The sequence below is a fragment of the Phycodurus eques genome, chromosome 5 (assembly GCF_024500275.1).
Source record: "Phycodurus eques isolate BA_2022a chromosome 5, UOR_Pequ_1.1, whole genome shotgun sequence".
Classification (NCBI taxonomy): Eukaryota; Metazoa; Chordata; class Actinopteri; order Syngnathiformes; family Syngnathidae; genus Phycodurus; species Phycodurus eques.
The window spans coordinates 1,632,501-1,646,355 of NC_084529.1; the positions used below are offsets into that span (position 1 = coordinate 1,632,501).

Below are 13,855 nucleotides of genomic sequence, written 5' to 3' on the forward strand. Positions count from 1 at the left end.
CAATTCTTGGGAGTCTGTCCCGGAAGCAAAAAGGTTGCCAAGCTGTGTGATTAATACGGCAATGCCGTTATTTTACTGAGAGTTGGAGGATGGCAGATGATTGTTGGCTTTTCGCAGCACATTAGTAGATCACTTCATTGAGCTGGACAAATTGCCCTCTCCAATGATTTAGTTTGTCAGAAAGTGCAGGCAGAAATCCAGAATCTGCTAACTCGGCTAAGTTGACCACAAAGATTCGCCGATGAAAAATTTCTGCCTCGAGGCAATAAAAACCTTATGATAAAAGCATATTTGCGCCGTCTGGAACCAATTTGTGCTGCCCGGAACTATTTGGCCACTGTCCATGTTTACCACACGTAGATTTGTTGCAGACGGACACACTGATGGACCAGTGAAAAACATTGTCAAAAACGACAGGAGCGTCTGAAATACTTTTTAAAGCTCTCTACAGGTGGTCCTTGGCTCTTGGACAATTCTTCTGATTATTGAAATTATCTGATAACTGCCACCTGATCGAGGCAAATGTATGGTGGTAGGATTGGCTTTCCACTTATGTATTATGGCCCCAACCATGCTCACTGGAAAGTTCAGAAGCTTAGATATGCACCTGTAACTAATGCCATCGTTATGTTTGTGATGGTCTTAAGACAGCTCTCCGCTCTTACCCATCATGAGATGTGTCTTGACTCCCACCTTGACAATGAGACCTTTTTGTAGGCCATCAATTAGGACTGAACCAGATATTCATTTGCACTGACAAAGGGATGGATTGCCGTTTGATTATTGATAGTTTAGGTGTTGTCTTGCCTTTCCATGTCTTTTTGCACCCCCCTTTCTTCATGTGTTCAATACTTTTTCCCTGTGTCTTTTCACATTTTTACACACAACTTAATTTCTGAGCTTATTTGTTCTACTTTCTTTGTATGTATGGATTACTTGGGTTGTTCCCAACATCTGGTGAAATTTTGGTGACAATAGCACCTTTACCTTTGGAAGTATATTTAGTGAGACAAATGGAGACGTGTTACAGTAACAGTTACAGTGAGTACAGTAAAACTGGTGTACTCACCATTTGCAGGTTCACCTAGCTGGCTACGAAACAGCTGTTTTATGTATTGTATTGTGCAAGTAATGTAATTGCTTCCAGCACATTACACCGGTGTGTCAAACATTTTTGTCGCGGGCCGTGTTGTAGTTATGGTTTCCCTCAGAGGCTAATTATGACTGTGAAACCACATAAATGGTTAATAGCCTCATATTAGAGTATAAACACAACAAATTGATGGATAACCAATGTTGAAATCAGAAGGATGATTCAGTTCCTGTAAAAAAAGAGGGTATTGGTAACAAAACAAAAAAAACCTTTTATTTTAAACTATATTTTAACATTATTTATATCACAATTAGAAATTTAGGTACAGATTTTACCAAGAATCATGGAAGTTGGTGCACATAACTGGCTTTCGCGGGCCACATAAAATGATGTGGTGGGTCCCGGGCGTAGAGTTTGACACCAAAGACATGGATTTTGTACAAAATGTAATGCAATGTCATAAGTAGACTGAGATTGTTCCAGACTAAATATTGTTATCAATGCTTTTAAAATAAGACATTCATAAGGTTAAGAAAAAAGAAAATCTATTTTTGTGGTAATATGGTATTTTCAGTGTAGCTTCCCACAGCTTATTTGTGAAGTTTGTTGCTGCAGCACAAGTCATACTTTGTGGTTAGTCAGATACAAATGTAATATCGCTCATATTAAATTCTCAAGAGAACATGTGATGTAAGCAATACTTTTGATGTAATAAAAGTAATGCCACAGGAATCTGAATTTTTTACAAACCTTGTCCTTCTTAGTTTTCTTGAGCTTTTCTTGAGGTGCCACTTTAGGTCCTGGGGGGTCACAGGGGGGCTGGGGAGGGGGCAGCGCTGGTTGTGGGGGCAGAGCCTGAACAGGTGGAAGAGAAGGTTCACAGGGGACTAGAGGTGCACTTACATCCGGCACACCCCAATAGACTGGTGCTGTAATGATAGGCGGGACACACAGGCAAACCAATGTTATGTTGCTGGTGCAATTTCTAATGTGACAATAAGATGCTGAAAGTTTACCTGCAGTGGCAACATGCTGTGTGTACAGGATAGGACTACTTCCAATGATGGCTTTATTCAACTGACCAGCTTTGCGTTTCTGACCCTTACCCAGTGGACCTGAGGAGTCCAAGACCTGCAGCAAAAACAGGAAACAAGTGTAAATCTTCTAAATCTAATGCTAAACAGGATAACTACCACCAGGATACATATCCAAATGGGGTGGCTGTGGCTCAGTCGTTAGAGTGGGTCGTCCGGTGACCAAAAGGGTCGCCGGTTCAAATCCCGGTTCTGGCTGTCTGCTGTTGGAAGTGCTCTTGGGCAAGACACTGAACCCCAATTTGCAGCTGCCCAATTGTGTATGAATGTGTGCGAGAGTGGGTGAATGTGAGGCTTTGTAAAGCGCTATATAAGTGCAATCCATTTACCAAAACACACACCTGAATTCCAGCAATTCCTGAAGGGGACCACCCACTGCCATCATCTTCAGTTCCAGGGGCTGGAGGCTCCATATCATTGTCGTCATCATCCATCTCCATCTCGACCTCCATGATCTCACTATCACTGTCAGGGGGCGGAGGAGGTGGAGGGGGTGAGCCAGGGGGGAGAGGTGGAAGTGGTGGAAGGTCAGGAGGTGGCGGTGGGCTGTCAGGAAGTGGGGGTTGCGAGGAGGACCACACTGATGAATCACTGGACTGAGGGGGTGCTGATGGAGCAGCAGGGGCACAAACTGTCGGTCCTGTATTGTTTAAAAACATTTAAATGAGCGTTGCAACATTCACAGAGGAAATCTAAAGAAACATTTCCATGTTATTATTCGATTATATTTTATTTAAACCCTCAAACAAGCAAACACCTTGCAGGCACCTCCTAGAACTGACCTGAAGTCCCGCCGTTAGATGCAGATGATGTTTTGGCATCGCCTTGACTGGAGGTCGGGCTAGCCTGGTTTCCTTTCTGGTCACCCCCCTTCGCCTCCTCTGTCGGGAACTCCCACTGTGATGCATTCGTCAGGTCGTTGACATAAAAATACCGCCTGTGCTCTCTAAAGAGTGGAACAACAGAGATAGAAGGCAACGGTCTCAAAGAGTGTCCTTGCAACTATCTGACCGGCATGTTGACCTGGGACAGAGGGCAAGGGAGTAGACGTGGTGGGGCTTGGTATGGATGGTGGCTTTTCACCATCCTAAAGGGTAGACCAATTGGAGATTGACTAAGGACGTGGATAGGTAACCCACCTTGCTCTTAAAACCAGTCAAAGCAAAACAAATCATCTCAGGGTCCCAAAAGTGGTTTTGAGCATCCCACATCATGGTCGTCATAAATATGTTTAAGACAACCATTCCCCCCAAGACAGGAAGATGCCAGGAAGGAGGCACCACCATCAACAAGAAATCACTAACAAACATCATTTACAATGACACAATGATTTGTCTCAGTCATGAAAAATAATAAACAGGAAGACATGAAATAGAGTTGGTCTGACCTGCTGGATTCCCGTCATTGCTCCATCTTCACCTTTTACTGGATGCGTGACACTTGTGGCTTCCAAGGCATCACTCTGTCTGCATTGCATTCTGGGGGCTGTAGTCCTGTAAAGTGCAAAGCTCTCCCAGGCAACCAACCCTACCATCTCCCCACCCAAATCCTCCACTGACTGAAATTCATTCAGTCTTACAAAGGCCCTCACAACAGAGAGCTTTGGAGTCTCTCACCAAGACATGGATTCCTCTCAGTAGCAGGAATAATTATAGCAGCAGCAGGCTGGCCCTGAGTGGATGCTCCCTTATCAGTACAAGAAAGGCACAATGCTAGCACTGCGTCACAGAAACCTGCAGAGTCTGGTTCTGGTTTGTGCAGTGATCCGCACGTACTGGTTAAGCTTGTCATGATGTCATGATAAAAAGTCTGCAACCACAGGATTGAGGAGCGCGTAGTCACACTGCACCTTTTTTTGGTGGGGGCGAAGGGGTGTAGAGATGTGAAAGGTAAGCAGTGCGTACCTGTCCCAGTGGCAGGACCAGCCTTTAGGGGTGGCGTTAAGTTCATAATGTTTTATGTGTTCGGCGGCTTCCTGTAGCCTGCGGCGAAGATAGACCCCGTTCAGAGCGCCCTCCCTCCAGTCAGCTATCCGTGTCTGGAAAAAGGGAGAAAAGAAGGAGATTAAGAGGAAGCTGATGAGCAAAATTCATAGCAACGCCAAGCAATTAGTTCAGGGATGACAAGTGATTGATTATAATGATAGTTTTAAATATTAAAGTACACCAAATGGATAGGTGCAAAAGGACAAAGAAAATTATGCGATTAATATTTCAAGCAGTGACATAGCTCCTAATGGAAGTTGGAAGAATTTTGGCCGGATATAGAATTTTAGAGACAAAGTTAGAGAGAGCAAACTTCAATGGCTTGGAGAGATCCAGAGGAGAGAGAGTGAGTATATTGGTAGAAGGATGATGAGGATTGAGCTGCCAGGCAAGAGAGCTAGAAGACCAAAGAGAAGGTTGATAGATGTAATGAGAGAAGACATGAGGGTAGTTAGTGTTAGAGAGGAGGATGCAGGCGATAGGCTTACATTGAAAAGGATGTCTTACCTCAGTTTGCAGCAGAAGTAATTGAAAGTTCGAGACGGCCTTCTTGTGTATGCCCAGGAACTCCATCTTGCTAGTTAAGGTGTTAGCCAGTTCTCCAATCTGAAACTATAGCCATTCAACATTTAAAATTGTGGCTTGGCACAGTCATCCATCCATCCATCCATCCATTTTTTTAACCGCTTATCTTCAACTTGTTAGATTACACTATTGTAGTATAATCTTACCCTGAGCTCAGGTGTCTCCACTTCTTCTTTTGGTGGAGTTTCTGGTTTCTGCTCAGAGTTATCCATCTCCCCATCTTCTTCTTCTGCTACAACACTCTCCTGGACCTTCGTACATGCTACTGGAAATTACATTTAGATGTTGGAATTTCACACACAAATTGCATCCTCTAGGACAGGGCATTAATAACTCACCTGTCTGCATGTTCTCCTGAGGCTCTGAACTCTGACTGTTGGAATCAGGACTGGGCGCACTGGGGAAGACAGTTTTCCATCGTTTTTTCCTGAGGGTGCCACGAAGTCCAGGCGCTTCTTGGCTTGTCTCAGAATAAGGACTGGAGCCTCCCACACTTCCATCACCATCCTCTAGAGCCTGGAGCTCAGCCTAAAAATCAGAGGTCCAGTTTAAACTGTGACCATAAAGGTAGCACATAACAGACAAAATCATTACCAACCTTCTTCCTCTCCAGAGCCAGCTCCAGCTCCATTGTGTCTTCTTCTGGTCCCCCTTCGGTGTCTGAGTTCTCCTCTAACACCTTCTTTGCGTCAGAATCTTTCTCCACAGATTGGATTGGGTCCGAGTCATGCAAAGGTGTAGAGGGAGATTCCACGGGGCCAACACCCTCTCCATCAGAGTCTAAACTGGTCTCATTCTCATTCAAACCTTTAAGAAGTCTTTTTCGCCATTTCTCTTCTGCATTTTTCACTTCTGTAGGGATTAACGGACCCAGAAGAGATGCAGCCACTCCACAGCGCTCCTCCTCTTTGCTTGTGAGGCCCACCACACTCTCCATTACCTCCTATGAAATAAAACACAATGATGTCATGAAAACATTAGGAATTTAGTCCATGGAATTGTGTGGATTTAAACTTGCCTTGACTTTAGTTGATGTTGGCGCTGCAGCAGGTTTGCTTTCACCAGTGTGATCACAGGCACTTGATGTACCATTGCCATTGACACTAAAACTACATAGGTAAAGATGTCACTTCAGTATCTGTATTCATGACTGAAGACCTCAGACATAAATTTCAGATGGAGTCACTCACCTATTGGCGTGGTGAGCCAGTCTTTGCACTTGATCAGCTAGAGAGTGAGGTAGCTCCCAGGAGACCTCATTGGTCTGAATGTTCCAGTAATAATAGCAGCCAGAGTTATCATCCCAAACCTCCTGCCAGTCCCCCATTTCCACATCCACTGGAAGAAAACAGATATTTTAGATGATGCGAACTTTTATCATTCATTTCTTCAACATTACGTTCCACTCTTTTTAGTCCAGAATTTAATTAACTTTCTCATTATAATAAAAGATACATTGTAAAAAGCCATACATTAACGTAAACAAAAATATAGAGTTGGTCTAATCTTTAAAATATAGTAGACAATTACATTGTATATAGACAGTGGACCCCTGCATATTGGCGGTTCGGCATTTGAGAATTCACCTATTCACCTAGTACTTTAGTGAGTACTCTGAGAGGGATCCATACATTTTACAAGTATCCATCAGTTGATGCACTGCTGAACCTGGATTTTGCAATGTTAGTAATATGTCATCAGCATGTAAACAATTTTTTATTCTACGCCTCTTATGGTTAGACCTTCAAGATACTTCTCTCTAATCATGTGAGGTAAAGGTTCAATAAAGAAATTTAATAGACTTGGGCTGAGTGGGCAACCCTGGCAACAGCCACTTTGAAGTTATATTGAGTTTGACAAGCTGTCGTTTATTGTGACCATTGCAGTCTGAGATGAATATGTTTTTATCCACCGAATAAAGTCTTGGGAGAAGCCAAAACAACCCATTGTTTGATACAGGTAGTGCCATCTTAGAGTTAAAGGACTGCACTACAATTTGTTTTTGATATATGGTCAATAATATGTATGGGTCGCCGTATGTTACCGGGGGGGGTTTCTGTCCTTGATAAAAACCTGACGCACGCAAGCAAGGGGAGAACATGCAAACGCCACACAGGAAGGCTGGAGCCTGGATGCTAACCCCCAAACTCAGAACTGTGAGCCGGATTTACGAGTTCCAAGTTCCAAGCTTATCTCCACTTAATCAAATCTGTCCTACATCGCACACATAATTACCTCCAGCTAACGAGTATTGAGTATTGAACTCAAACTGTGCACGTTGTCCCTCACTGGCATCTGGCTGCTGGGCATTCGCCTCTGGGGTGGGGGAATTACCAGCTGGGACGGAAGGTTGACCTGCTGCATCATCCGAACTTGGCTGAGTGGTGATAGCATCAATTTCCTGTGGAGGCAATATTATAGTGTGTTTTTTTTTGTTTTGTTTTTTTACAGACCACTATTACTATGGCTACAACTGAAACAATTTTAAAAATGTCATCTCGTTTGTCGAATGGTCTTATGTCGTCCATAGCAAATAAACAACTGATCTTATTCATTCAAACAAGAAATCAATGTCATTTTGTTTTTGCGTCTTCATTTAGTCACTTCAAATAAAATCCAGTAATTTTGTGGAGAAGTGAAAGGCAACGCCTGAGCAACTAGTAACATTCATCAGTCACGTTTCAATATGTTTGCTCACTTTAAAAGTGGGTGGCTTCAAACAAAAGGTGCTCTGTCCTAAGTTATTTTAGACATCTAGATGTAAATAATACCATGAAATAAAAGCTGCAATTCTGAACTTTTGTCTCATATTCATCTTTTGATCTGAAAACCAAATGTAGTCAGTATACAACAAACACAAAGGAATACCTTGCCGTTCCAATACTTTTAGAGGGACTTGTGTATATTGTGTAGATTTGTAGGGGGCAGCAGGGAGACTAGCAGAGATCTATTTGTATGGATATTTTGAGTTGTTTAATACATTGTGTTTATTTGTTTTTTGTGTTGGCTCCCCTCTAAAAATAGATGCTTCATCTCAAGGAGTAAATCCATAATAAAGGTTTTATTTTTAGTGTGCGTGAGAGAGAATGTGTGTGTGTGCGTGCACGTGTGTGAAAAATCTGAGATTTTACTCTAGCCCAGGTCACCTACAAATAGAGTTATACTTACAGCCATGAAATTGGCTAATGTACTGTCAATATCAGCAGAGTGATTGTGCTGAGAAGTTGTAGTTGATCGAGACTCTGCAGCATCCTCTTCATCAGTATCTTCATAGGCTCCAAGCAAGGACAGTCCCTCTACATGTGGACACAGACAACGTGTTCAGTCAAATTACCATTGTTTCTTGCTTAGTGAGAGTCTATATCAGGGAACACAATTCCCCACCAGCACCAGGTTGCCCCAAAGGACAACGTGAGTAGCCCACGGGTCTGTTCTAAAAATAGCTCACAAGTGATGAGACATTGTGATTGTGAATGTAAACACTTATAGAAATTTATTTTCACTTATTTTCATTTTCAAAAAGGTTGGTGGTGATCGTCTATATGATTAACATAAATACCGTACCGGTGGCTTTCATTGCGGGAGGCTTCACGTTGTTAAGTCTCTCGCTCACGAATGGGTGTCCTTCTCCTTCTTGCTCTTCTGCTGCAAGAAAAACGTCCATTTAAAAAAAAAGAAAAAAAGTTAACGACAATCTTCAAAACCACGACACGGTAACCGAGTTTGGAGCACGTTAAAGCTAACAGCTAGCTGTATTAGCTCAAACGAGCACTTCAACGCATATTAGCTCGTTGTTACCCTTTTAGTGGGGGGTACAAATATTTATAATACAAGTATTTATGTATTTATAATATACCAGAATTTGCGTCAAATCAACGCTTTGCTGTTATAGTTTCCAGCCATATAACGCCTATTGCTGTTGTGTCTACCTTAAATCCCCAAATCGAGTATATAGCACAACATATGCTCAATATACATTTCTAACGTTATACAGCTGACACTCGGAACACGTAGCATTTAGCAGGCTGCCGACATATACTAGCACGTTCGAAAATACCATCGGATCCTGGGAGTCCTTCTTCCCTCTCGCCGGCATTCGCGCCACGGATACCGGAAGGAGAGAGTTGTAGAATTGTTCTCCGACCGACCGCTCCTCCTGTGGAGCGAGTCTTTTTCTTCATCGCGGCTTGTTGTTTGACCTGTGAGACTGCGAGCAAGCCTCCGCCTCGCCAAGTCGTCCAGCTAGTAGCACCTATGCTAGTACAAAGGAAGGAAGTGGTATTCCGAACACTTCCGGGTCGTTGGTCACTCGTCAAAGCTACACGGCAACTGTTAAGCTAAGCAGTTTATCGAGCTCGGCGGGGGAAATGTGGCGCCTTAATCATTAGAATCCCATTACCGCTTGCTTTTTTTGTGGCATGACAGATTGCAAATAGATGTCCTCACGTTTGCAACGACTGCCTTGACATGTCGAAGTGAAAATGATCCATTTCACGGTCGCAGTGGAGCCGCCCATTAATGTTTGACTATAAAGAAGCACCATCGGGGCAGCGGCCAGCAGAGCCGCAGACAGGAAGAGATTCTGCCAGATTCGGGACAAGGCAAACTGGATCAAGCACGATGGGGGGTTCGATGGGACCGGTTCTGCACTGGCTGCACGATGTGGCAGCCGTGACTCTCCTGAAGGCCCGGAGGACTTTATTCCAAGCTGCTGTACTTTTCTGTGTTCTGGGTCTGCTGCTCTGGGTGTCCATTTTCCTTTACGGTAGTTTCTATTATTCCTACATGCCCACCGTGAGCTTCTCCGCCCCTGTGCACTTCTACTACAGCTCTGATTGTGATGCGTCAGAATCAGAACTTTGCTCATTCCCAACGGCCAACATCTCCCTCTTGAAGAACGACAGGGACCAGGTGATGGCTTACGGCCAACCTTATCGAATATCTTTGGAGTTGGAGCTGCCAGAATCTCCTGTGAATGAACAACTGGGCATGTTTCTGGTCAAGATGTCGTGTTACACCAAAGGTGGGAAGATGTTGTCATCAGTCAGACGTTCAACGATGCTTCATTACCGCTCCACCCTTTTGCAGACCCTCAGCACTTTCTTCTTCTCTCCTCTCCTGCTGACTGGGATGACTGAACAGAAGCAGCTCGTAGAAGTCGAGCTGTTCTCTGCCTACAAGACCAACACTTATCAACCCACCGTTGGCACAGTCATTGAGATCCAATCCAAACGTGTGCAGATCTACTCATCCCAGCTTCGCATCCATGCGTATTTCACAGGCGTTCGTTATGTCCTGTACAACTTCCCCCTGACTTCTGCGGTGATCGGTGTGGGCACCAACTTCGCCTTCCTTGGTGTGATTGTGCTTTTCAGCTACCTGCAATTCATATGGGGTGGGCTTTGGCCGCCGGATCAAGTACGCATCAAAGTCATGATGGGGGACAGCACACGCATGCAGCAGAGGAGGGAGGAGGTGAAGAAACGCATGGAGAAAGAAAATTCCCAGAAGGAGCTTGATTACCCAAAAGTGATTGGATCTATGAATGATGCATCTGATGACCAGGCTGATGACACGGTGGTGACGCAGTCATCAAAAACCTCCTTTGTGGAAGTAAATGCCACTGAAGCTGATGTTCCCAAGTCCAAAAAGGATGTGTCTCCTGACTCCGTATTGCCCGAGGAAATAGACCAGCGTGAGACAACGCTCCGACAGAGATATGGGCAATCAAAAAGCCTTTAGACTAATGGGGCATCTTGAAATTAAGAATATTTAAGAGTGTATAAACGGTACTCAAATATCATTCCATTGGATAAAGTAGCAGATCTTAATACAAACGAACGCACACTATTAGAGGTCAAGAATATGTAGCACAGTGAGAATATATTATGCATAGTTTTATTCCATCTTGATAAGAGACAATATTTCTGTCAAGTGTCAATTGGTCACTGTAATGCACTCCTATAATCTGCAATTTGTCTACAACTATTAAAATGTTACACAGCTTGTTTTGTTTTTTAAAGATAGCACACACACCTAAAAAAAAAAAAAAAAAAAAAAATAATTAAAAAGTCAGGTTAAAATGTGGAATGTCTCTAAGACGTTGCTTTTTCCACAAAGCTCTTCACAAGCAGTTACCATTGAAAAATACTACCTTTATTTTTAATTGTTTCTGTGGGTCTTCATGTATCTGTTTATATGCGTCGTCGTTCTCATATTGCACTAAGGGAAGTTTTGTCTGAGTGCAATAGCTCATTTAACCTCTGCACATTTAGTCAAATAATCCAGTCTATTACAAAACTGGGTTTCTTCCCATCAGTACTTGTCAGATTTACACTGCATACACGCAAGATAATGGTTGAAAACTGTATGTATTGTTTCACAGAAAATAAGCATGTTTTAGATGGATGTTTTAAGTTATATATGTTTCATTGTGGCTCTTGATATAACATTGACATGTTTTGAATTGAAGTGTTTCTCAGCTCATGGTTGGTATTAAAGTTATTGAATAGGGTCACCCCGCAGTCACTGATGGTTGAGTGGTACATTTGCCTGAGCAGCGTAAGTTCAGTTCCCACTCGGTGACGGTGTGAACGTGAGTCTGAATGGTTGTCTGTCTCTGTGTGTGCCCTGCGACCGACCGGCGACCAATTCAGGGTGTAGTCTGTCTTTCGCCTGAAGTAAGCCCGGATAGGCTCCAGTGCCCTGTGACCCTAAATAGGATAAGCAGTGAAGAGAATGGATGGACGTAGGGTCACCTGCTTGGGTTTAAGTAAGTTATGATACCAAAGATAATGACAGGCTTTATTTGTTTTGTTCTGGTCAATGTGTGTGTCTAATAAACTGGATGAAAAGGCGTTTGTTGTCACTGAATAAAAACGTAAAGACAATAATGATGCACTACTGTCTCTGATTTCCATTGGATTTGCTATATGGATTTTAACCACCAAATTCCTCACTGCTTATTATTATTATATGATAATGCTATTTACGATAGATTATGTTGTCTAATTAAAGTATAGTGAACATGGAATAAAAAGCATAAAGTATTGCAAAATGACAAACTACCAATGAGTTACGATTGTGGTGCTTAAAAATGCTAAATACACATTTTAAATGACAGTGTGTTCAGAGAACCTTTGATGGTATCAGTAATGCAGTGACAATTATGCCCATTAGCGGGCTTCATTAAAAGCCACATCCCCAATCTATCAGATGAATTATGCATTTATTCTGGATATGGAGTGCACTAATTGACTGCGTACCCCATCCATCGCTTGTATCGTAACCTCACCGCATTTAGCTTGAGTGGAGCTACACATTTATTACTGGCCTGGAAATATAACTTAAGATTTATATCTCCTTTTGCCCTAATGCCAAACCAACACACAATAGTTCACTATGTATTCATGGTATGAACATATTTATAATGTGCCTGCTGACACCTGCAGGCTGCATAACCTGTAAAATGGCTGAAGTTCTCAACCAGTATAATTGTGTCCGGTATTGCCGTACATGCCGCTTCAGTTAATCAGGTAAAAATACTGCACATTGTTTCCAGTGAAAGGTTCCACTTCATTTCAGTGATACACACTGTGTCCCTCAATCAAAGTATTTGGACACTGAATATGAATCAAATCCGTTATTTGACTTAAATTGGTTGTACCCCCAAAATGTATATAAAACAATTCCCAAAGCACTTACCACTCCTCCTCCCCCCCCCCCAAAAAAAAAAAAAAAAAATATCACAGAACTTAACATTACCTATATACTACAGGTATATTACAATAAAATAAATCGATCGAATTATACAAAATATACAGTATATGCAAATACAATATAATTATGTAAAATGTAATGAATAAATTTTTAATTTTACCCCAATTAATTAAGTAAACATTTCCTTCAAAAATTAATACAAAGAATAATTATATATAATACAAAATAAGCACATAGGAGTCTAATACACTTTTCTTTCATTAAATGATAACTTTGCCTCTGTTCATTTTGACTTACCAGTTACTAAATATGGTTCCTTAGCCCGTAATGAGTTACAATCATATTTTGACTTATGAACTCTTTTCCCTTTACGATCAACCCGTAACATTTTGCTTTCCCATATATGGCTGAAATACCAATGGTATGAAGGCACCGCACACCCCTGTGCGTCAAGTGATCCACTTGAGTGGCGTCCTGGGCTTCCAGGCCTCGCCACAGCTGAATGTCACTTTGTTCCTCGACCTTACATGTTGAGCGCCATCTCTGGCTCGATCTCTATGACCTTGGCTTTCGAAACCTCATCTTCCTGCTCATCGTCAGAACAGTCCGCCCAGCGCCCGACCCTTCTCACTCCTTCAGCTACCATTGGGGCATTAACACATGGATTGTGGTCATATATTACAAGTTTTAGGCCCTGCAAATGAGAGAGAGTGGGGAAGCTGTGGATTTTGTTTCGATCCACATCAATGACAGCAAGGAAGTGCATTTCCAACAACACTGGCGGGAACTCCGTCAGCTCGTTGCCAGCCAGCCAGATACTTCTCAGTTCTTCCAGGCTGTTAAGTTCGTACGGTAAGCAGCGTATTTGGTTATAGCCGAGGTGCAGGGTCTTGAGATTGGGAAGCTCACAAACCACGTTTGGGAAGACTGTAAAGCAATTTGTCTCCAGCCAGAGGGTGTTAAGTTCCTTGAGCTCCTGGAGTTCGTTGGGGAGGTGGTAGAGTCGGTTGTTACCCAAGTAAAGGATGCTAAGATGAGGTAGTCTGCAGACAACTGCGGGTAGCTCTTCGAAGCAGTTAAAGTCAAGGGCCAGGAGCTGAAGCTTTCTCAGTTGGCGCAGTTCATTAGGCAAGCTGCTGAGGTTGTTGTCGCTCAGATAGAGCTTCACCAGCTCGTCAAACACACAAGCAGCAACAGGTAACTGCCGCAACTGACGGCTACTCAGGTCCAGAGTCCGATCAAGTGGCATCTCCTTCAGATCCCCCACTAAGAAGCGTTGACAGCGTTCTGACGGAATGAAGGCAAGAACACCTCGCATGGCATTCCCCATCTTGCCCCCTTGCTGGTCATTCACAGGAAATCGAGGTAAGCAGTTGCCA

At 43.0% G+C, this 13,855-nt stretch overlaps 3 protein-coding genes across 6 annotated transcripts in view; 1 reads left to right on the plus strand and 2 right to left on the minus strand.

Moving 5' to 3' along the window:
* The window catches only part of fnbp4 (formin binding protein 4), a 10,917-nt gene extending 1,904 nt beyond the window's left edge, over positions 1 to 9,013 (minus strand). The window contains exons 1-15 of one of the 4 annotated variants that reach the window (XM_061677358.1): positions 8,815 to 9,013; positions 8,322 to 8,399; positions 7,926 to 8,053; positions 6,993 to 7,158; positions 5,948 to 6,095; positions 5,776 to 5,866; positions 5,356 to 5,700; positions 5,096 to 5,285; positions 4,904 to 5,019; positions 4,680 to 4,784; positions 4,092 to 4,225; positions 2,970 to 3,133; positions 2,529 to 2,827; positions 2,110 to 2,224; positions 1,844 to 2,022 (exon numbers count right to left, since the gene is read on the minus strand). In XM_061677358.1, the coding sequence (XP_061533342.1) occupies positions 1,844 to 2,022; positions 2,110 to 2,224; positions 2,529 to 2,827; positions 2,970 to 3,133; positions 4,092 to 4,225; positions 4,680 to 4,784; positions 4,904 to 5,019; positions 5,096 to 5,285; positions 5,356 to 5,700; positions 5,776 to 5,866; positions 5,948 to 6,095; positions 6,993 to 7,158; positions 7,926 to 8,053; positions 8,322 to 8,399; positions 8,815 to 8,938 (2,382 nt within the window). In that variant the 5' untranslated portion in view covers positions 8,939 to 9,013. Of the gene's footprint in view, positions 1 to 1,843; positions 2,023 to 2,109; positions 2,225 to 2,528; positions 2,828 to 2,969; positions 3,134 to 4,091; positions 4,226 to 4,679; positions 4,785 to 4,903; positions 5,023 to 5,095; positions 5,286 to 5,355; positions 5,701 to 5,775; positions 5,867 to 5,947; positions 6,096 to 6,992; positions 7,159 to 7,925; positions 8,054 to 8,321; positions 8,403 to 8,814 lie in introns of all 4 variants that reach the window. The other 3 variants (XM_061677357.1, XM_061677356.1, XM_061677355.1) reach the window with 3 other exon arrangements.
* Positions 9,014 to 9,065: 52 nt separating this feature from the next.
* Positions 9,066 to 11,637, plus strand: LOC133402655 (seipin-like). Its single transcript, XM_061676638.1, has one exon. The coding sequence runs from the start codon at positions 9,276 to 9,278 to the stop codon at positions 10,497 to 10,499; it is 1,224 nt and encodes a 407-aa protein (XP_061532622.1). The 5' UTR covers positions 9,066 to 9,275; the 3' UTR covers positions 10,500 to 11,637.
* A 1,362-nt stretch (positions 11,638 to 12,999) lies between these two features.
* lrrc10 (leucine rich repeat containing 10) lies at positions 13,000 to 13,855 on the minus strand. Its single transcript, XM_061677645.1, has one exon. It carries the CDS (start codon positions 13,804 to 13,806, stop codon positions 13,000 to 13,002), a length of 807 nt encoding a protein of 268 aa, XP_061533629.1. The 5' UTR covers positions 13,807 to 13,855.

Excerpts from the sequence above, each read along its gene's own strand:
- LOC133402655 (XM_061676638.1), top strand. The coding sequence starts at position 9,276 with ATGTTTGACTATAAAGAAGCACCATCGGGGCAGCGGCCAGCAGAGCCG.
- lrrc10 (XM_061677645.1), bottom strand. The coding sequence starts at position 13,806 with ATGGGGAATGCCATGCGAGGTGTTCTTGCCTTCATTCCGTCAGAACGC.